This window comes from Carlito syrichta, unplaced genomic scaffold (genome assembly GCF_000164805.1).
Source record: "Carlito syrichta isolate Samal-C Ts95f unplaced genomic scaffold, Tarsius_syrichta-2.0.1 Scaffold303208, whole genome shotgun sequence".
Classification (NCBI taxonomy): domain Eukaryota; kingdom Metazoa; phylum Chordata; class Mammalia; order Primates; family Tarsiidae; genus Carlito; species Carlito syrichta.
In genome coordinates this window covers 126,621-150,857 of record NW_007247304.1, presented here as the reverse complement: position 1 = coordinate 150,857, position 24,237 = coordinate 126,621, and the positions used below count along the sequence as shown (strand labels likewise).

General features: G+C 34.5%; 1 protein-coding gene across 4 annotated transcripts in view; it reads left to right on the top strand.

Annotated features, from left to right (window-relative positions):
* The window catches only part of ERBB4 (erb-b2 receptor tyrosine kinase 4), a 750,739-nt gene that overhangs the window by 686,733 nt on the left and 39,769 nt on the right, over nt 1-24,237 (top strand). For all 4 annotated transcript variants that reach the window (XM_008058078.2, XM_021712356.1, XM_021712357.1 and 1 more), the window contains exons 21-24: nt 1,895-1,970; nt 12,984-13,130; nt 15,414-15,511; nt 17,468-17,638. In XM_008058078.2, coding sequence (XP_008056269.2) covers nt 1,895-1,970; nt 12,984-13,130; nt 15,414-15,511; nt 17,468-17,638 — 492 coding nt within the window. The remainder of the gene's footprint in view (nt 1-1,894; nt 1,971-12,983; nt 13,131-15,413; nt 15,512-17,467; nt 17,639-24,237) is intronic.

Sequence of the window (24,237 nt, the reverse complement as noted above, 5' to 3'; positions counted from 1 at the left end):
GATTCTAGAAATTAAACTTTAATACAGGACTGAAGAAACTGTCCCATCGGTCTTTAAAACCCTAGGACTGACTCTTAGAGAGAGACACTTGTCACTCGTAAATTAGAGGAAAACTTAGCTACTACTAAGAATCATGGTTCATCAGAAGGCTGATCACTTTGAATACAGCCCCCTCCTTGTCTATCTTTTCTGACTCTCTAGCCTCAGCTGCTGCCGGACAACTGTGTTCTTGCCTCTCACCCACTATATGGTCTTAGTACATACCTTGGTTACATATCTTATATTTTCTCCTTAACCCACTGTTTAGCTTAATTTTCTTGGCTAGCCAAGTAGGATAATCTTCATATGGAGGTCCCTCTAGCTTGACCTGGGGAAGCCTAGGGTGGGCAGGCCAAATGAAACCAACAACTTCAACCTGTGGTGACTCATAAGCTTACAATAACAAAAAAAGTTATTCATATGTCATCTAAATATGCTTATTGTATTACTTATTTATCATGACTGTCAAAATATATACTATAAATATTTTGTAATGATAGAAGCTTTCAAATACTTAACATTTATTTTTATCCTAAATTGTTATATGACTATGTATAATCAACCTTATCCCAAGGCAAAATCACACAAAATTTAAAAAGGAAAATCTTCAGTTTTGAGGAATTATCTGATTTTCCTTTGATTTATGAGCCTATTTTGCCTGTTTACTACCAAGTCGTAGTAGTTTGAGACCACAGCTTTGAAACGTACTATAAGACTGCCCAGAAGTTGAAGTCTATAAATCACAGGACTTCACTTGTCTTGAGAACATAAGATTTGAGACATAAGATTTGTCTAAAGCAAGATTCATTATAGCTTTAAATGCCTGCTAACCATTAAGTCTTTATCAAGCCACCTGTGATTTAAACTTACTTCTTTAACACAATGTCCGTAGTCCATAAAGTCCGCTAACTCCTTGCCTGTAGGGAAATTACTTCCAATGTGTCTTCTGTTCCCTTTCACTGAATACCATGATTCTGTCATAGAGTTACCTTGGTGTCACCTTGGTGAGCAGCCAGCCTCATGATTTCAAATGCCTATTTAGTTTTAAGCTTTCAACTGCAAAGTAGAAGTGTTTATCTTTATTCCATAGAATCTAATTATATTTCCAGCTATATAATGCTGCCCTTCATAGTTGAAACTCGTTCTGCTGACCCATCATCAGCAGGGTATGTGGGCTGAGTTGTTTCTCTTGTAGTGATGATAGATTTGTGCTGATCCTCTCACATTCTTTCATATACTGTAGTTCCTATTTTGAAAATGGGACATATTTTCAATACGGGCTGACCAAGAGGAGGGAGATCATTTCTATCTAGAAAACAATGCAAAACTAACTTTGGAATTCATGGTTTTAGGCATTTTAGTGACCAAATTATATGAGAAAAGAAGGCAAGGGCAAGTGTAGAAAGTATCCCTTGTGCCAGTAGCCCAAAATTTGTCTGAGGGTCAGAAACAATGACTGAAAATACAAAAAATCTCCATTAAAAAAAAATATGTATGTGTTTTTGAAAGCACATGTACTAGATGTTTAGATTTGACATTGCAAGTAATAATATTAAGAACTTAATTACTGAATGTTAATTAAGAACTGTAGAAAGCTATTCCTATTAATTATTGTACTTTTCATTGTTTATAAACCTTTAAAAAAGCATAATAAATCTTGAGGCTAATTCCCTTTTGAATTTTATAAATTTTAATTAACTTCTTTCCTTTTATTAAAAAATAACCCATATATTTAGTGATATCTTTACATACACAACCATGAAATGTATTTGAAGCCAGTTCAGAGATTCTCGTGTGGGAAATTAATATAGAAATGACTTTTTATGTAATTGCAAAACTTTTTATTTCTCTATAGATGCCAATTAAATGGATGGCTCTGGAGTGTATACATTATAGGAAGTTCACCCATCAGAGTGATGTTTGGAGCTATGGTAAATAAATCTTTCTTGTGAATTAAAGCTTTGAAGGCAAAAATAAATATGTTAAATTCATGAAAAATATCTTCAACTAAATTATGTATTGTGTTAGAATTCCTATTTATAAGTTTTATTTATAAAGTAATTAACTCTTTGTTTTTTCATTTAAAAAAGCAAATTTTTCTAAATAACAATGTTATCTGCCATTTTAGTTATTTCTTTGTTATTTAAAATGTAATATACTAATATATCTGCGGAAGGTTTTTTTTTTTTCATAAAGTGTGACTTGGTAGCAATTTGTCTACAATTTTGACAGGAAAAAAATCCAGCCAATTTCATAGAATTTCATAGCCTTGACTTGAAAACAACTCCAAATGCAACGAATGTTAAAACCAAAACAAAGGCAAATTTTTGTTTTTGTTTTGTTTTTATTATAAGAATTTCTGTTCTCTGGTAGAAAATAGAAATTATTGTCATAAAAGAACAATTACTGAGAGTAGTGAGAGTGAAGAACGTGAGGGGAGAGGTAAGAGAGAAGGCCGCTAATAGCAACATTAATTTTAATTTACAAACTACTTTCAAAGTAACAGAAATGTTGGAGAATGAATAATATGAACTGGAAAATGGTGATATTTATAATGAGAACATTTATTTCATAGTGTTTAACTTAATTGTTAAGATGAGCCACTGAGCATCAGTCTGACTGCTTACAACTTAAATCCAGTATTAGCAAGAAGGAGTCGACACTTTTTTAAAGTTTAAATATACTATAGAAACCTAACATTTGTTTTATGTTTTTATTTTTTAAGAACTCATTTATTTTAAAGATATGGGGTACAATTCAGGATTAGATAGATAACTGGTCATTGTACAGGTAAACTTTCGGTCTCTCTTTGGTCCCCACTTTACCTGGTTTGAGATCAGGCTTATTGATGTTGTGTTACTCTCCCACTCTCCCGTGGCAGTGTCCCACTACTATCAACCCCTTTCTTAAAGTATTATGATAATTGTTCAGGGTCCACTTATGAGTGAGAACATGGGGTATTCAGTTCTTTTTTCTGTGATAGATCACTGAGTATTATAGACTCTAAGTCCATTCATGTTGCTGCAAAGTTCATAATTTTATCGCTCTCTGTGGCTGCATAATATTCCATTGTGTATATATACTACGTAAGTATTTTTTAATCCAGTCCACTTTTGATGAGCAGCACGGTTGGTTCCATGTTTTTGCTATTGTGAATAGTGCTGCAATAAACATACTTTAGCAGGTATCTTTTTCATAAAATGGTTTGAGTTCCTCCAAGTATATTCCCAGAAGAGGAAGTGCTGGGTTGTATGGAAGGTTGATTTTTAGATCTTTTAGGAATCACCACACTGTTTTCCACATAGATTGTACTAGTTTACACTCTCGCCAACAGTGTAAAAGCTTTCCTTTTTCTTTGCATCCTCTAGTTGCAGCATTTGTCGTTTTTTAAGTTATTGGTGATGGCCATCCTGACTGGAGTTAGGTGGTATCTCAGTGTGACTTTGATTTGCATTTCTTTGATGATTAGTGAGACTGAACATTTTGTCACGTATCTGTTAGCTGCTCATATGTCTACTTTTGAGAAGTGCCTATTCATATCTTTTGCCCACTTTTTAATAGGACTGTTTGTTTTTTTCCTTTTGGCACATGTGAGTTTCTTGTAGATACTGGATGTTAGGCCTTCATCAGATGGCAAATATTTTTTCCTATTCTGTGGGCTGTCTCCCTGCTTTCTTGAAAATTTCTTTTGCTTTGCAGAAGCTTTTCAGTTTGATGAGGTCCCACTTGCCTATCTTACCTTTTATGGCATGGACATTTGTGATTTTGATCAGGAATTGGTTGCCTATCCCAGTTTTTGTAATGGTGTCTTTTGTGTTTTCTAAGGTTCTTATAGTTTGAGGTGTTATGTTAAGATTTTTGACCCATTTAGAGTTGTTTTTTGTGTATGGTGATAGGTGTGGGTCCTGTTTCATTCCACTGCACATGGTCAGTCAGTTTTCCCAGACCATTTGCTGAATAAGTTCTGCTCTCCCCAGTGGTTCTTGTGGAGGGAGGCTTTGTCGAAGATGAGTTGGTTGAGAAATTGAGGTTTTGCTTCCGGAATCTCTGTCCTGTGCCTTTGGTCTATATGCCTGTTTTTGTACCAATTCCAGTCTGTTTTGATTATTGTAACCTTATAGTAAAGTTTAAAGTCTGGAAGTGTGATTCCTCCTGCTTTGTTAATTTTGTTAAGGATTCTTTTGGCTATTCTTGGTCATTTATGTTTCTATATGAATTGTCATTTCCAGATCTGAGAAGAATGATATTGGTAATTTAATGGGCATTGTGCTGAATCTGTAGCTTACCATTGGTAGGATGAACATCTTAACAATGCTGATTCTTCCAATCCATGATCATGGAACATTTTTCCATTTGTTTGTGTCTTCATTGATTTATTTGAGCAGCAGTTTGTAGTTTTCATTGTAAAAGTCTTTCAATTCTCTGTTTAGGAAGATGCCAAGATATTTCATTTGTGTGTGTGTGTGTGTGTGTGTGTGTGTGTGTGTACCTGATGTGAATGGGATTGTGCTTTTTGTTTGGTTCTCTCCCTGTTTTTTGTTGGCATATAAGAATGCAACTGTCTTTTGCACATTGGTTTTGCCAAAGTCCTTTATCAGTGGAAGGAGGTTTTTGAAAGATTCTCTTGAGTTTTCAAGATATAGGATCATATTGTCAGCAAAGAGGGATAACATAACTTCCTCTTTTCCTAGTTGGATACCCTTGAATTCCTTTTCTTGTCTGATTGCTCTAGCTAGGACTACAAACACTATATTGAACAGAAGGAGTGACAGTGGGCAGCCTTGTCTTGTTCTAATTTCTGTCTGTTTAGCAATATGTTGATTGTGGGTTTATCATAGATGGACCTTACTATTTTGAGGTATGTTCCCTCTATGACTAAGTGTTCAATCGTTTTTATCAAGAAGGAATGGTAGATTTTATCAAAAGCTTCTTCTGCATCTAATGATATAATCATGTGGTTCTTGTTTTTACATCTGTTGATATATTGAATTACATTTATGGTCTCACGAATGTTGAACCAGCCCTAGGGATGAAGCCTACTTGTTCATGGTAGATAATTTTAAAGATGTGTTGTTGGATCAGATTTACTAGAATCTTGTCGATAATTTTTGCATCTGTGTTCACCAGGGATATTAGCCTGTTGTTTTCTTTCTTCATTGGATCTTTACCCATTTTGGATATCAATGTGGTGTTAGCTTCATAAAATGATTTGAGGAGAGTTCTGTTTTTCTCAATTGGCTGGAATACACTGGGTCAGATTGGTATCACCTCTTCCTTGTATGTTTTGTAGAATTTCACTGGAAATCTGTCTGGTGGGGCTTTTTTTTTTTTTTTGTAGGTAGTTTTCTTATGATGGAGTCAACTTTCTGGGTTGTTATTGGTCTATTAAGGGTCTCAGTGTCTTCTTGTTATAACCTTGGGAGGTTGTGTGGCATCAGAAAGTTCTTCATTTCACTTAGGTTTTCAAGTTTGTTTCCATACAGATGGGCATAGTAATCTTTGATAGCTTTTGGTATTTCTTTAGGGTCAGTTGTAACTTGATCTTTTGCATTTCTGATTGTGTTTATTTGGGTGTTTTCTCTCTTTTTCTTGGTCAATCTGTCTAAGCATTCGCCAATCTTTTTTATGTTTTCTAAGAACCAGCTTTCTGTATCGTTGATTTTTTTCTATGATATTTTTGTCTTCTATGTCCATTATTTGGGCTTTTACTTTGGTGATCTGTATTCATCTGCTGAAATTAGGGTTTTGGTGATTATGTCTTTCCAGCTTTTTTAGGTGATTTGTTAGGCTGTTAACTTGTGATCTTTCCATTTTTTAAATGTGTATTCCTAGAGACATCAATTCCCCTGTCAGTACTGATTTCATGGCATCCCAGAGGTTTTGGTAATGTGTGCTTATAGTTTCATTTGTTTCCAGGAATTTTTATTTTCTGTTTTGATTTCTGTTCTGTTTTGACCCAATAGTTATTCAGCATCATGCAGTTTAGTGTCCATGTCTTTGTGGGTTTGTGGGAATTTTGTTGTTGTTGATATTTGATTCTTATTCTACTGTAGTCTGAGAAATTACATGACAGTATTTCAATCTTATGAAATGTATTGATGTTTGATTTATAGCCAAGGTTATGGTTGATTTTGGTGTACATCCCATGTGGTGATAATTAGAATGTATTTTCTATGGTTGTTGGGTTGAGTGTTCTGTAGGTATCTATTAAGCTCATTTGCTCAAGTGTCAAGTTGAGGTTGCAAATCTCTTTGTTGAGATTTTTCCCTTGAAGATCTACCTAGGTTTGTTAGTGGGGTATTTGAGTGCCGAAGTATGATAGTATTAGAATTAATATCTTTTTTAGTTTATTTAGTAGCTGTTTTATAAAAACTGGTGCTGCTATGTTGAGTAGTTAGGACAGATATTTCTTGTTGATGAATTGAGCCTTCTATCATTATGTAGCGTTCTTCTGTATCTTTTAATTTTTGATAGCTTAAAGGTTGTTTTGTGTGATATTAAGATTGTGACTACCACCTTCTTTTGTGTTCTGTTTGCCTGAAAATTTGGTTTCCATCCTCTAACTTTGAGTCTGTGAGTGTCCATTCTAGTGAGATGTGTCTCCTGGAGACATTGTATTGCTGGGTCATGTTTTTTTAAATCCAGTTTGCCATTCGATATCTTTTCAATGGTCCATCTAGTCCATTCACATTCAGGTTGACTGTTGAGATGTGAGAGTTAATCCCTGTCATGAGACTCTCATAGAGCTTTATTTTGTTGTTTGTTTGTTAATCTGTCTGTTGGTTTGGTTTTTTTTTTATTTTTGGGTTGATATATGTGTGTGTTCACAATTTTGCAGTCACGAGGCATGCTGTGTTGGTTCTCTGTATTCCTGCATTCTTGGGAAGAGCATGCCCATATTTTTTTTCTTTCTTTTGTGCTTACGACCTTACTAATCATCTCTTGTAGAGCTGGTCCAGAGGCAGCATAGACTTTCAAAGATTGAATGCCTGGGAAGTATTTCAGTTCTTCATCGCTAATGAAATATGATAGGTACTTAGCTGAGTAGGAGATTCTTGGTTGGAATTGCTTATCTTTGAGAACTTTTAAGAGTGGACTCCAGTCTTTCTGACCTGTAGTGGTTCTGTAGCTAAGTCTGCTGCTATTCTGATAGGTCTTCCCCAGTAGGTTGTCTGACCTCTTTTTCTGCCTTTAGAATTTTTTCTTTTATACCTCCTTTGCGTAAGTGAATTACTTTGTGTCTAGGAGTTGGTCTTCTTGTTTGTTGCTTTGCAGATGTTCACTGAATCTCTTGTGTTAAGATGATCATGTCTCTGATGAGACTGGGGGAAGTTTTCTTGGATGACCTCATGGAATGTTTGTTCTGGGCTGCTCTCATTCTCCTTTTCTACTTCAGGGATACTATTCAGGTATAAGTTTAGTTTCTTAATATAATCACATCTCTTGAAGGCTTTGCTCCATCTTTTAAAGCTTCCTTGCTATGTATTTAGCAGATTTGGTTAGTCCCATATTTTGGTTTTCATATTCTGAGAATCTTTTTTCTGCCTGGTTAATTCTGCATTCCATGCTTTTCAGATTATTCTTTATTTCATTTACAGTATTTTTATAGCTTGCATCTCAGTAATTAATTCTTTCATGTTTTCATCTTTCCTTTCTTGGTTTTTATTTTTCTAACCATTCCTTGATCTCTGCATTTGTGGTCTGAGACCAGTAGATCTGGGCACTCTTCACTGTTTGAGTTCTGAAGTCTGTATTCTTGTGTATTATCCTTTTTAGACTTTATGGGGTAGCTCTGTTTTTTTTTATATTGATTTATGTTCATTTTGTGATGGATTTTTCTTTTCTCTTTACTTTTGTTGCTCAGTGAGAGTAGTTTTCACTTCTTTTTACTCAATCACCTATTTTTCCTTTGGTAAAGTCTCCAAATTTGCTCAGTTTTGAAGCTGGACTGGGGATAGGGAGCTGTGCTGTCCTTTTGCAGCTTTGAGATTTGAATAAGGTGTGTTGGGAGATGCTAAGATTTGAAAGCTGCCTGCAGATCACAGTGTTCACTGATTGGTGTTTGGGCTTCCAGGGACCCACTTCCCACCACCTCACAGTATGTCTATGCAGTGGGAACATATGTATCTCCCCTAGGTACAAATTTGCATAAGGAAAAGGAAAGGAACTAAGAAAAAGGGGAGAAGAAAGGACAGTGAAGAGAGTGAAGAAGAGAAGGCGTAACAGACAAACCAAAAATCAGATAGACAAACCAGTAGAAAATAGGAAAAAAATAAATAAAACTGACATTATGAGGAGATTTTCACACTCATATATGTGTGGAAAAAGAAGAAGGAGAAGGAGTAAAATAAAATGAAATACACACCCCTTGCAAACTATATAGAAAAAGCAGGAAGGCCAGACTCGGTGGCTCAGCCTGCAATCCCGAGCTTTGGGAGACCGGGGTGAGTGAATTGCCTGAGCCCGCGGGTTCGAGACCTGCTTGGACAACTTGACGAGACCTTGTCTCTACAATAAATAAAAAATTTAGTCGGGCATGGTAGCATGCGGCTGTAGTTCTAGCTACTTGGAAGGCTGAGGCCAAAGGATTGCCAGAGCCCAGCGGGTCGAGGCTGCCGTGGCTGGGAGTGTGCCACTGCACTCCAGTCTGGACAACAGAGTGAGACTCCAACTCAAAAAAATAAAAAAAATAAAAAAAGAAAGAATGAAAGAAAGAAAGAGCAAGGAAAACTTAAAAGAAAACAAAATAACTTTTGTAATCCTTGAGTGCCCTCTTGTGACAGTTTCTGAAACTTTGAGTTCCTTGTAGACTGACCCAAGCACTGCCGCTCCTGGTTTGTGCAGAGGGGAGGGGATTCTGCCCTCTAGATCTGTACCCCTACACACCATGCAGTTTGAGGGAGGCTGCCAACCACCCCCAGTTGATCCACTTGTTTTCAGCCCTCTCCATGTGTACTGATCAGGACACTCCTGCCTGTATCACATGTCTCATGACTCAATGGGAAAAGAGAGCTGAGCAGGCTGGGAACAGTGTCACATGCCTGTAATCCCAGCACTTTGTATTTAAAAGTATAGTACAATATAGTTTACTCAAATTTAAGGTTAGTTTTACCTTTTCATTTTTAGGAAAAAAAAGATTTCATCCATTTAATCCCTAAAAAATTTACATCTCCTTTCTAGGAAAGAATTAATTATCTTTACAAAATTATTTAAGACATTTCAATTAAAATGGGTTCTCCCCCATGTGTATGCCAGGTGAGAGGACTGCTCAAGTTCAGGGGCTTAAGACCAGCCTGGGCAACTTGGTGACACCTCATCTCTACTACAAATAAGAAAATTTTCCAAGCATGGTATTGTACACCTCTAGCTCCAGCTACTTGGGAGGCTGAAGTGGAAGGATAGCCTAAGCCCAGTGGGCCAAGGTTGCGGTGGCTGTGAGCATGCCTCTGCACTCCAGCCTGGGCAATAGAGTGAGATTCCGACACACACACACACACACACACGTGCTGGGTTACCTTAAAGCTCACCATCACTCATCCAGTGTGGGCTGAATTCTGTATCTCTGGTTGCAGTCATAGACCCACAAATGTTTTAGTTAGGGAGATGGGTGCCTGTGTCTCCTTGCCTGGCCTGTGCCTCTGGGGATTCTGCACCAGGGGTATCCTATTTTTGTTGGCAATGATCAACCTCAGAGAGGTGCCGAATTCACCCCTCAGTCTCAGGGAGTAACTCTGCTGTTCAAAAGAACAAATATGGTAGGAATGACTCTATGTCTTGTTCTCTGCTGGGACTTGGCAGCCAGTTCCTCTAGTGTATTTTCTCCACTGTCCCTACTGTCAATGTCTGATCTGGCATTAAAGGCTGTGGTGGTGGGTGGCACCATGCAGCAGCCGTTTTTCACCACTTTCTTCCAGGTAGGGTCCCAGAGTTGATGACTGCCTCTGCATCATAGAGCATGCTGGGATCTGAGTTGCTGCACAGAACAGCCACCTCAGCAGGAGAGCTCAAGCCACTTGTTCCCATGTTCCCGCTCAGTCAGACACTTACATAGCCACTTGCTGACACACTTGCATGCATACCCATTCCTGTGTCCACTCATTTATGCAGTTACTCATGTAGGCAGACTGAGTCCATTACCATCTTGGAATACTCTCCAGAAAGCTATCATTTCTTACATATTAAAAAGCACAATACCCGTTTAAATAAAAAGGTACAATGGTACAATGCAGATCAAATTTAAGCTTAGTTTTACCTTTTCATTTTTAGAAAAAAAGATTTCATCCATTCAATCACAAAAAAACTTATATCTCCTATCTAGGAAATAATTATCTTTACAAAATCACTTAAGACATATTCATTACAGCGGGTTTTACCTCTACATGTATATGCCATGGAAGATGTTAAAATTTCATATTTATTCTCACATATTTATTTTACTCAGCTTAGAAATAGAGAATGTTTTATGTTTGAGGTATAGACAAACGCAGGAGAAATTCTCGACAAAACTTAATTGTTGAACTACTAGAAGGAGTGTATAGAAAAACAAATCTAATGATAGATTTATATATTATATAATACAGATTACTATGAAGATTAGCATCTATTACATGATACATTAGCATATGTTACATAATATATGTATATTTATGTTATCTATTATGACAGATTTTTATATTGACATATCATGTCATATTATGTATATTTGTATTCTTTTTTCTTTTTCTTTTCCTCTTCTTTTTGTCTAATTATGTTTCTCTGAATTAAATGTGGCAATCTGCTGTAGACAAATTTTAAATAACCTCAAGATGTGTGTGTGTGTGTGTGTGTGTGTGTGTGTGTGGGTGTCTGTGTATAATGTTGACAGAACAGTCATATTTTCAATAGTAACTTTTGACTCTTAGGAAAAATCTTGTTACTCAGGTTATAACATTTTTCTTCATGTTGACTCGCAAAATTCCAGGATTTTTTTCAGTAAAAATAAATAGATAGATAGATAGTACAGATAGATAGTATTTTGTTTTAATACATAGTTCAGGTCTTCAAGCCATATTTATAAGGCATTTTAAGATTTTTATGATATATTATAGTTGATTGCAAAAGGCATAACAGGCAGACAACACTACATAATCTTGTTTATAGTATACCTTCATGGAAAATTATCATTGGGTACGTTTTTGTTTTTATAAAAATAAGCATTGGCCATGATATGTATCTTCAGATGATAGAATTGCAGTGTAAGTTTTGAGGATGTTTTTGGTTTAGTTTTCCTGAGATTGTCCTTTTACATCAAGCCATTCTTGTTTAACTGTGTCTTGTCATCACCCTACAAAGATATAATTGAATGTTTATTGAATAAGTGGAGGTATTGATGTTTTGACTTTTTTGTATTTGTATGCTTCTGTTTATTATATTTTTTTATTATTTTGATTTGCAATTGCTCTTTACCTTACTTATATTGAAAATTCTGACAGAGATGTGAGAGTGTCTTTTTCATTTTTTTATAGCTGCTGTACCTAAGTAAATAAATTGTTCTCATTAAATATATAAGTATGACTGATTAACTAGAAATAAACAGTTGTCCACTAAACTTGTTCCAGACTGCCTCATGGACACTACATTTTAATACTTTGTTCTATGAAGCTACTCATTATTATGGAAAATTAAAAATTTAACAATTACCAATCAACTAAATTGTCACTAGTTTACATATTAACGTTATCCTTAAAATCATAAGATGTAAATATTAACAAAAAATCAGGTAATTGTTAATCATTCTATTTTAAATGATGATTTTAAGTTTGCAAGCACTTTTATAGCTTAAACTTTGTATTTTTGTTATCAGACAATGATAGCTATTATAAACTAAAAAATACTTCATTTTGAATAAATACTTCATTACAGATGGCAGTGGAAAAGAAAACACAACCCTAATTAATGGATTTTATATTAAAAGATGACTATATATGCATAAATCAAAATTTACTTTGTAATACTATTGTGCCCAGCTAGTCATTTCTGAACTTAAACGTATTTGTTCTTAAGAAAAACACAAATTTTAGTTATGTACTTTTATCATAAAGATCTATAGTGTATATATTAATGTCTAAATCAGAATTATCATTATTATGAAAACTGGCTGTTTCATACTAGTATTTAGAGTATTTGCTTTTTCAGAGAAAATCAATGTTCTAGTGATTAGGAAAGTCATTTTATTATTTAAGTAATAAGATATTTGATCCCTTCCATTTTGTGGATTCCCACTTCACATGTATTACATCTTACATATGGATCGTCCTTCACTTAAGCTCTCATACGTGCTAACAAAATGAATCTGTTTTGTTTCACTTTATTTTCTTTGTGTTGGATAAACAGAGGGTCACAATTTTTTTTCCATAGCATAACATTATTATTCTGGTACTCCAGTTTAGCCTATTAGGGCTTCTATAGCAAAGATGCTAATCTCAAAAATTAGTCAATATCGGATTTATTTGCAATATTTATTGGTCCTGAATATATATGCAAATAGTAAATGAACTGTTTTATGGGCTGTAATGTGCTGTAGTGAAAGGTAGCTTGGATCAGCAAACATAGCATCACATACAGGTAGAAAGGTGGACCAGATTCTCCACGTTGATATATGCTCTAAATTGTCACGGCGAATTATCCATCACATCTTCAAAATAAAAAATTAAAAGACAAAAAATAAAATAGTTCACAATTTTTCATTAAAAAAAACAAATTCCAAGACATTAAGAGAAAAATTGAATTTTTCCACAATGATTTTGGTGTTGGGATTCTCATAGTGAATTTAGGAATCTAAAGAGCTTTTTTAAAAAAAACTGTCCTTTGGCCTTTAGAGAACATTCTTCTGTTACTGGTATATTGCTGGTTAGTTCAAAGTATGTTGTCAATACTCTTATGTAAGAATCTGGTCTTCAACACAGGAGTCACTATATGGGAACTGATGACTTTTGGAGGAAAACCCTATGACGGAATTCCAACACGAGAAATCCCTGATTTGTTAGAGAAAGGAGAACGTTTGCCTCAACCTCCCATCTGCACTATTGACGTTTACATGGTCATGGTCAAATGTAAGATCTCAAAATAATTTCATCTTCATTCTTAGTAAACTCATGGTACAGATTATTCTACCAAAAATAATGTTTCTGCATATTGAAAAATGTTACAGTTCAAAAATAATTGTGAAGGAAATATGTAACACTTGTTTGTTGTAATCATTATTAATATGAAGCAATATTTTAATGTTATAAAGTCAAAATTGTAAGACTTTTATTATTATAATTTCTATGACAGTCAAATTGCCCATCACAAAGATATACAATTAGTCACAATAATGTTTGTAATAACATCAATGTTAGTAATAATGTTAGTAATCTTTATGGGAAAAGAGCAACCTAATAAATGACCTAAACATTTAAAAAAGAGCTTGAAACTTATCATTTTAAAAGTCAATTAAATGGAAGTAGTTTTGACAGTTTCAGTCAAGAGAAAATTAGCAGAACAGGATGGGAAATGGGTATAAATGAATCTACATTGAACTAAAAAGATTGTGAATGTTTACTTTTTTCAATTTGATCATTTGTTTATATCAAACTCTCTACTTTTCTTTCCCTTTCCTATGCCCCAGACACATGTGTATTATAAATGTGTTTTGGAAGTCTAGGCCTTTAATTTAAATAGAATTAGGGAAGTCTCTGGAGTTTCTGACTTAATTTAAGTGAGATTAACATGTAGCAATCTTTCTTGTATAATCCAAGGTTTTCCCCTTTTGATTTACACAGGGTTAGCAAAGAAACAAACTGGTGAAGGTGAATAAGCATCTTATTAATAAGAGACTTTGGACCCAGGTCTACTCAGATTTATATTCATGACATGTGTGATACATTCTGACAGTGAGGGAAGAAATAAAAAATGTTCTTTGCAGTTCAGGTCAGCATGCCCTTTTCTCTAAGCAGAATTCTATTTACTCAATATTTAGTTGGAGAGAGACCAATACCTCCACTGTAATGTTAACCTTTTTTGCCTCTGATAATTTCAGAAACACCTATTTTCTTATTAGCATCTTAGCACAAGCAAGCATGTGTTCAAATAAACGCAGAAATATATAGAACGTGTGAGATTTCTTTAGAGAAAAAAGAAGCAGGTGACATTCATGATACATAAAATAACACCCACAGAATTCCCAGAGCAGAAATTAAAATGGAACTCCCAGAAAAGGGAGGAAAAGCTTCATAGCTTTATTCTATCAAGTAGACATCTATGGAAGAAAGTTGAAAAACGTACGTGTATTAAATAATTGATCCCATAAACACCATAAGACACAATTAGTTACTTTGATAAATGATGTAAAGCCAAGAAAGCATTTTGCCTAATAGACAACTTTGCCTCTTTTTTTGGATGTTTTAATACTTAAGATGAGGATCATTTGGCAAGAAAATCAAGGAAAGAACCAGGGGAGATAAAATTCACTGTATCTAGACTCCCACCTAAAAAATAATACATACCTTGAAAATTGCTGATAGTATCTTTATTCTGGAAAGGATAACACTAAGATAAAACAATGGCTATTGTTTTATCATTAAGTAGCAGGAAAAAGTTGTTTCTGATTCCTTTTTCCCCCCTTTGTGCCTGTGAACAGTGTTGTAACTAAATCTTTTCTACCATGGCACTCCTGATGCAAAATGATAAATTATATTCAATCAATCTCATCTATAATCATCAAAGAAAAATTGTTCTAAAAAAATTATCCCAGCTGGGCTCGGTGGCTCAGCCTGTAATCCCGTGCCTTTGGGAGTCTGAGGTGAGTGGATTGCCTGAGCCCGCGGGTTCAAGACCCGCCTGGGCAGCGAGACCTCATCTCTACAATAAAGCAAAAAATCGGCCGGGTGTGGTAGCACATGCCTGTAATTCCAGCTACTTGAAAGGCTGAGGTGGAGGGATCACCTGAGCCCAGCAGGTTGAGGCTGCGGTGGCCGGGAGCGGCCACTGCACTCCAGTCTGGGCGACAGAGTGAGACTCCAACTCAAAAAAAAAAAAAAAATTATCCCCACACCAAGGGGAAAAAAATCTGAGCTGTTGTAAGCTTTCATAGTTAGCATGGGATCTATTTTCCAGGAAGAAAAGTAACTTTTAAATCAAATTAACAAGATAAGAATGTTATCTGTTAATTTGTTATATCACATTTAGTTATGAGTATCAACAAACAGATTGAAAGAGGCTTTCCTTCACTATTCTTTAGATCATAATTAAAACAGTAGTTTTAAAACCATTGCCTATATTTTCACAAAATTTAAATATCGCTTCTTTTTTAAATTTTGGAGGTAGTGATATTTTTGCTATGTGTCAATTTTCAGGTTGGATGATTGATGCTGACAGCAGACCTAAATTTAAGGAGCTGGCTGCTGAATTTTCAAGGATGGCTCGAGACCCTCAAAGATACCTAGTTATTCAGGTTAGTACTTTTGACTTTTGCTTTGAAACTGTCTCAATGTGCTTAATAAGATTTGTTAAACAAATGAATAAATAAATGAAGCATTATAAAAGAGGGATAGATTAAATATTGTGCTGCTGGTCTTGCATCCCCTAACATGGGAGGGAGCGAGAAAAGCAGTGTTAGCCTAGGCTTCTCTGGGAACAGTATGAGACAGAAGATTGAAGTATTGTTATTACAGTAAGAGAATGTAATATATTTTGACCAATGTAAAAGTTTTAATTCTAAATTATGAAAAATTGTAGAAAAACAAAAAAAGGCTGGACTCAGTGGCTCAGTCTAGAAGCCAGAGGTTTGGGAGGCCGAGGCAAGTGCATTGCCTGAGCCCGCAGGTTCAAGATCAGCTCAGGGAACTTGGTGAGATCTCGTCTCTACACTAAATTTTTAAAAATTAGCTGAGTGTGTGGAAGTGCATGCCTGTAGTTCTGGCTACTTGGAAGACTGAGGTTGAAGGATTACCGGAGCCTAGCAGGTTGATGCTGGGGTGGCTGTGAGCATGCCACTGTACTCCAGCCTAGATAACTGAGTGAGACTCCAACAAAAAAAAAAGAAAGAAAGAAAAACAAAAAAGTATGTAAAATGTTTATATATATATATCTCAATGGTAAACTCACTTCAAAATATGAACTGTGGAAATGACCACACATGTATTAGGTAACTAAGCCCACTATCATGTGAAACAACTTACAGAAAAGAGCTTTTTACTTCATGTCAAAACCACCTCTAAGCACCTTCCCTTAGTATTCAAGTGACTGCAATATAACAGTCATATAATTATGATTATCCACGTACATAAAAGGTTTTTATCCTCAGACAAACCTCCTAGTGCTTTGATTTTTATTAACATTATATATGTCATGTTCATTACTATAAGCTTTTCTTTTCAGAATAAAAGGAAGACTATAATCTTGCCCATACCTGCAGATGATGAATTAAAAGTTTTGGTATATTAGCATTTAATTTCTCAGAAAAATATTTAAAAATACGTTTTGTTTGATTTGAACATATGCAGTATCTAAGCAAGAACTCAACTCAAATGTGCGTAAGAATCAAATAGCAAGCCAAAACAATATTTTATATTTAATACCAGAAAAAAAATAGACTGGGTAATTTAAAAATTAATATATTTCTTTGATTATTTTCACCTAAACCATAAACAAATGATCCTTGGACTACAATGAGTTATTTTTCCTCAGTTAAACAAGTTAGACTTTATCTTCTTATCAATAGTCTGACATGAAGATAAAAGCCAGGTTTTAGAAGATAATAATTTCCTATATTTTCCTCAAAATTAACTTTTATGAACTAAAATTTTTTACAAAACATTATGTAACTTTGAAAAAGTAGAAAACATATTTAAGAAGTCGATGAGGTGAGGAAGAGTAGAACAAGCATTTTGGTGTCTCTCCTATACCCGTTTATTCTATTTGCCATTTGTGCTGTGGTTTTGAATGCCTGCGCTTTGACAATTGGCCATTATGTTATAGAATAATTATGGATCCTATGGGTCCTGATAAAAATTTGACATCAAACCAAACAAATAAAACAAAGATGGATAACTTGATTGCCCTCGATTATTTATTCTTAAAGTCTCAACTGAACACCTCTTGGCATAAGCCATTATGCTCAGATTTGAAATGGGTTTTGTCCTCCTAAAGCATCCTTCACATTCTGTTTAATTCTTCTCTAATGTTGCTGATCACAGAATTCTTGTATTGAATTTATCTTACCATGTCATATTTAAGTATAGTATAGGCTTCTTTATGGCTGGTGGTTGTGCCAAATAATTATTTTTTGAAAGTGTGCATGAATTTTTCTAACAATTGTTTTGACATTAACATAGATTTGTACAGAAATCACATATTTAAGAAAAAAGGAAGAATCATTTTCGTATGTGTTTGATGGGCAATCTTTCAGGGTGATGATCGTATGAAGCTTCCCAGTCCAAATGACAGCAAGTTCTTTCAGAATCTTTTGGATGAAGAGGACTTAGAAGACATGATGGATGCTGAGGAGTACCTGGTCCCTCAGGCTTTCAACATCCCACCTCCCATCTATACTTCCAGAGCAAGAATTGACTCAAACAGGGTAAGAAGAAATTATATACAAGTACCATATAATTCCTGAGAAATAAAATCATGTAAATAGATTATAAGCACTAAAATTTAAAAACAATTATATCGCTCAAATTAGTGTAGTGCTTAGATTAAAAAACATGCCATACTCACAAAAGATGTGCCGAGTTTGCTATGTAGAGTTAAATTTGGAAAACAAGCATGGCCAGTACAACATGCACTTTGAAATATCCTCAAGATTTCAAAAGAAGAAATGTTTTCCTCATCTAAAGTTAGTTGAAAAAATCTCAGTTTTAAAAAAATCAATTCAAACTATTAAGACTGTATGTGTGTATAAATAAATAAAAATGCTTATCAAGTAGGCTTTCTACTCTTCCTACTTAAAAAGATGATACAACATTATAGTCAATAGGTAATACAAGTACAACTCTCTTTCACTCGTTTAAGAAACATTAAATAATTTCTGTCAAGTTGAAGTAGAAACACAGAAAGCCATGCAATTCTTTTAACTAAATCAATCACATTGAGAAGACAAGCTGAATCGCATCTGAGATGTAGATTTAAGTACTGAAAGAAGCTTCTGAAAGAATTTACATTTCATTTTAAATACTAAACCCACTCCATGTAAATACCATTCTTTCTCTAAAGGCTGTCAAATGCATGTATTTGTTTATTTAAAAAGTATTCATCATTCATTCAGCATTTGTGGAGTAGTACTGCATGTGAATCACTGGTATACATTTGCAATTCAAATAATTTTGACATAACTTTTGCCTTCAAGAAGTGCCCACCTTCATAAAAGTCACACTGCTATAGAGACAGTATGATAACTGTCGTAATCCCAAGTGCTGTTATGGATCTCAGGAAAACAGTCAATTTATGTCTGTAATCAGTTCCTTTCTCTGATAAGATATAAACATGAAATCCGTTTCCTTAACAAAATATATGCATGATGCTTAATTTTTCTAAAAAAAATTATTTTTTCTTAATCGCCTTCTTCATCTGAGGACATTATCATAGCTAATAGAGTAAAAGGCATCGTTTTTATCTTGACCATAAGAACATTTCAATTTGCTGCTTATTCTCTAAAATAAAGTTATTTGCTTTATATCAGATTGACAGCAATAATAAATAATAAATAATATTCACCTAGTGCTTACCATTCAACGTATGTATGTCAACCCTAAATTTTTACCACAATATCATGGGATTCTATAACTATTATCTCCTTCTTACAAATGAGGAAACTTGCCACCAAAAGGTTAGGTGACTTGACTGGTATCACACAGGTAGCCAGTGGAAGATCAGAATGCTAGTGTAAGGTGTCTATTGACTACACTGTACTATTGCTTCAAAGTTATTGAAACATGTTATTTTTATGATGTAATTATTTCCCTTGGCATCAACCTCAGCATCTGGGACTTGTCTATTTGGCATATTCCCCCAGGTGATTTTCTTATAAAAGGCATCCCCCACCTTGCTTTACACCTTTTGCCCATGTACCTCTATTTAGAAGGTCTGCCCTAGAGAGAGGCAAAGATGGAGACCTCGATTCATTTTTTCCATGAAAATATATGTTATTGCAGCCCAAATTGAAAATGTTATCATTTGTCCAATGAGGAGTAGATAATTAAACGTTTTAAAAATTAAATCAGAAACTTGCATGGCATGGTCATTTCGAGGCAGGAGGATTACTTTAAGCCAGGAGTTCAAGACCAGCTGGGGCAACATAGTGAGATCCTGTCTCTACAAAAAAAAGTGAAAACTTAGATGGGCATGTTGGCTCATGTCTATATTACCAGCTACTCTGAAGATTGAGGCAGGAGGATCTAGGGCCTGAGGCAAAAGGGTTGCTTGAGCCCAGAAGTTCAAGGCTATGATTATGCCACTCCACTCTAGCCTGGGCAACAGAGTGAAACCTGGATTCTTAAAAATGAATACATCAATCAACTGATAAATCATGAATATCAGTCTTTTGTTTGTGGAAGGGAAGAAAGTCCTTAATCCGCGCGAAGTAGGTACTTTGTTTCTCCTCTGTACACTTTGTAAAAGAATCAAATTATATCCTTGTATTTATAATTTTAAGTGACAAAGTCATTACCTTCAATTAAAACAGTAACTGGAAGTTCAAAAAAATTTTTTTAATTCAAAATTTCAAAAAAAAATAGTTTTTCTTTCTTAATTTGAAATGCTATACAGGCTAAGGGTTGGACTCTTTTTCCTTTTATATGCATCCTCAAATTCCAACTTTTTGTTCAGTTTAACTTATAATGCCCAATGCAAGGAGTTCTTAATTAAGTTTTGAGCTAACTAAATGGAATTAGTGAGACAAAGTAGAAATCACATGATGACTTATTTGAACGTTAGCCATCATTTCTTATTCTGCATTATTCACAATATTAACGGTAGATTTCTTTTCACTTTTTCAGTCTTGGGAAAAAATTGTGTTTAAATATCATTGTATTGTCGGGTTAAAAACCCTAATTTTTTTAGCCTGGCTTTATGTAGTTTTTATGGCAATTTCTAATATGTACAAATGCTGTTTTTCCCCTTTCTTCCTATAAGGTTAAGTGTAGAATTTTAGAGTTAGAAAATAAATTACTTCAATTTTAAGTGCTGTGGCCAAATTATGTGCTAAGAAAGCATCTTAAAGTGAATTTTGTTAAAATATTCTTAGGCGTATTTGATGAACTATGATCATTGCTAAAAAATAGGCTTCACTGCTTACTCACTAAGAAGCTTTAAGCAACGTTCTGAATGTTTCCATGACTTTGTTTTCTCATGTTTAAAGTAAACACAATAGTACCTATCGTATATGAATGCTAGACTGTTAACCTAAAAAAAACGTTTCAGAGCATCCATGGTGCCAGGCAAATCAGTATTTATTACCCTCATTGTAAAAATCACCCAAACTTCATTTCTACTTTTTTCCTTGTCAATATCATATATCATAAATAATCACACTTTCTTATAAAGTTTTCTACCCATCGTCTATGAAAGCCTGTTGATTCAATTACTACTTGGCAAGCAAATTATTTTTGCTGATGTGCTCTATTAGCAAATAAGTTTTAGAAGTCATTTTTTTCTATAGTACTTTGGATTATTTTAAATTTCATACTTATTTTGATAAATTTTAACTCTAAAGCAATGAGTCAATTCAAAATATAATGTTTATATTTGTCCAGAAATTTGATGAATACAAATGTGAGTAATGCTAGAAAGCACTCACCCAATTTATAGCTGATATTATTGTTAGGTATACTTTTCAAATTATCTCAAATATTTTTATCAAAATAATGTACCAAAGCACTCACTCTAGTGTGATATAAACAGGAGAACATGAAAAGCCATCTCACCTCTGCAAACAATTCTCTACATCTGTAAAATGAAGATTAAAAAAATTTCTCAGAACATTGTGAAGCTCTACTTTTTTGTGTACATAAGCATGCTGCCCATTCGATGGACTTTCAGTAGAGTGGAAATAAATGATGATTAACTAAGCCACCATCACTTGCATTTTGGCATAGACTGAAAGGTAGACAGAAGAATGAGGAAGTTTTATAGGGGAAAAGGGGATGGCTTCAGGTATGTTCTGATTGAAGGTCATTGGCCTGAACTGTTAGCCTTACAGGAAGTCCATAACCAGAAGTGATTGATGAGGGGTGCATATTTGGCTGTTTTACTTGACTCAAAATTAGATGCAAGGGCAAAAATTAGGAAAGCTGTCAGTTATTCCTCAAGTTCTGATTGTCTGGGACCAATTCTTACAGATATTATTGTTTAGTTTCCTGGATTGTTACTAGAGATAGAAGTCTGATTTCCTACAAATCTGATTATAGAAGGTTGATTTTCCAGGTTATTTATTGTGGATAAGAGAGTTTGTTTCCTGGGCAGATAGCTTCAGATTGCAGGTCAAAGTTCTCTCTTTATATAGGGTCTAACCATTGCCCCATTGCATGTTCAGTCTATCTGTAGGTTTTAGTTTTAATTGCTGCCTTCTTCTCTCTAGATATATTATTTTAATATATACTGCCTAATATTTTCAATTAAATTCAGCACAATATATAAATTCTCCATTTTTGTGTGTTAATGTTGATAATCTTTCTTTTGATTTATCTAGATTTATATCTGTTTGAAATAGTGAAACATATATTAAATGAAAACAGCAAAGAATAAAAATAGGTAACAAATTGATGCCAGTCACAGTGGCTCACACCTGTAATCCTAGCACCTTGGGAGGCAGAGGCGAGTAAATTGCCTGAGCCCAGGGGTTCAAGACCAACCTGGGCAATTTGGTGAGACTTCGTCTCTACAATAAATCAAAAAATTAGCTGGGCATGGTGGCGCGTGCTTGTGGTTCCAGCTACTTGGTAAGCTGAGGCAGAAGTATCCCCTGAGCCCAGCAGGTCGAGGCTGAGGAGGCCATGAGTATGCCACTGCATTCCAGCCTGGGTCACAGTGAGACTCCAACTCAAACAAATAAAAACAAAACAAAATAAAACAAATGGTATGGTTGAAGATAGTTCATCTTTAATTATATTAGAAAATTAAATTTAATATAAAAGCACCTATATAGTTTTACAAGGGAAGATATGATTTCAATTGTTGCAGGATCACTGTCATTTGCAAGGAATCATTTTTAAGATTAAGTCCTCGACCTCTTTCAAAGCATATCAGCTAACTTTTAGTTATTCTGGCTGGTGGAAGACAAAGGAATTGTAGCTCCCCTACAGTGGTGAAGTGGTTAACCCACAAAGAATCTATCATAATTGAAACTTTTCTCTACTTCTTTCCTATCTGCTAAGAAGTACCTTTATTAGTAAATTTGTATTTTCCCTCCTTTTTTATTGTACTCTCTTTCTCAGAATAGATATATAAATAAGTTGAAAAATAGACAAAATACAAACAGAAGAAGTGAAAATAAAGAAAAATAACTGATTTTGCTATTTAAAGTAATCTCAAATATTGATCCATTTCTAAATCATTGAATGTAAGCTGAATATTTTGAAAGCTAAGAAAATATGTTTCTGTATACTTTATTTTGCACCACTATCACTTTGACCTCTGACTAGATCTCATTGATATAGATATTTTTGTAAGTTTACCAGATACAATATAATTAATGACCTTTGACATTTTTATAAATGTAACTGCACTCCCAAAAGAAAGAATGAAATGCAGGCAAAGTTTGGTCTCCTCTGTAAGATTTATAATATTGTTCTATTTATACTTCCTAATGATGCATAAGCTAGTAGAAGTCCAAGCAAAATGATGATTCAGACCCAATGATGTCTCTCACAAAAATGATATTTTAAAATGTGAGAGTTTCAGTTTGATTTGCTTTTTGTGCTTCAGTTAATCAGAATCATGACCTTCTAATTTATGAAACAATAAGAAAGAGTAATAGCAGTTAAAACTTATTGAGTACTTACTATAACCCAGGTACTTAAAACTAGCTTGCTTTTATTTCATGAAGTCCTAGTAGGTAGGTACTAATGTTAGTCTTATTTTAAGGATTTAGGCTGGGTGTGGTGGCTCAAGCCTGTAATCCCAGCACTTTGGCAGGCTGAGGTTAGATGATTGCCCGAGCTTAGAGGTTTGAGACCAGGCTAGGCAATTTGGCGAGACCTTGTCTCTACAATAAATCAAAAAATTACCTGGGTGTGGTAGCGTGCACCTGTAGTTCCAGCTACTTGGAAGGCTGAGATAGAAGAATAACCTGAGCCCAGCAGGTCAAGGTTGCAGTGGCCGTGAAGGTGTCACTGCAGATCAGTCTGGGCGACAGAGTAAGACTCCATCTCAAGAGAAAAAAAAGAGTTTAAAAATTTGAGCTATGGAAAGTTTCGGTGACTTATGACGGATAAGAGAAAGAGCTAGAAATTGGGTCTGGATTTCATTAGTCCCATGCAGAGACCATGTTTTAAAGGTTACAAAGGGTCTGGAGGAGGGAAATTAGTCACTTCAAATTACTGTTAAACATCTTGTTGCTGATGGAACCTAATATTTTTCATTCACTTAATGGTAATATGAATAAAAGCAAACTAAACTGGAAGTTAGAAATCTTGCATTCTGGCGCCAATTAAATGACACTTTAACCTTGATCATGTCTTTAAATTACCTTATCATAGGATGACTTTTCAAAATAATGATTATATTTCATGCATGTATACTATATTTTCTTCCAATAAATATTTAATTAGAAAATGGTCAAAATATTTCAGGTTATCTCTATATACAACTTTTTTCCTTATGTGATTGAACATAGATGATAAAACCCTACAGACACAAGTTAAGGAAGTATCTTATGGCTAAATAATGTAATGGGAGAATTTTGTGATGATATAACAAGGTTACTCTGGTTACAATTTACCAAGGATCAATATCAATTTTAGCAATGGATGCTACCTGATGATAAATGATTGTAGTCTCAGGATATTGGTTTTATATTTCATCTAAAATATGTCAAGGTTTTCTGTATGATATCCTTGACATGACGCTTGAAGGTTTTTGTTTGTTGTTTTTTTAATCTAGTAAGACAAAAGAAGGAGCTCTTCTTTAAACACTTTATATCACTAGTTTTTGTTTATTTGTTTTGTCTCAAAGTGTTCATCT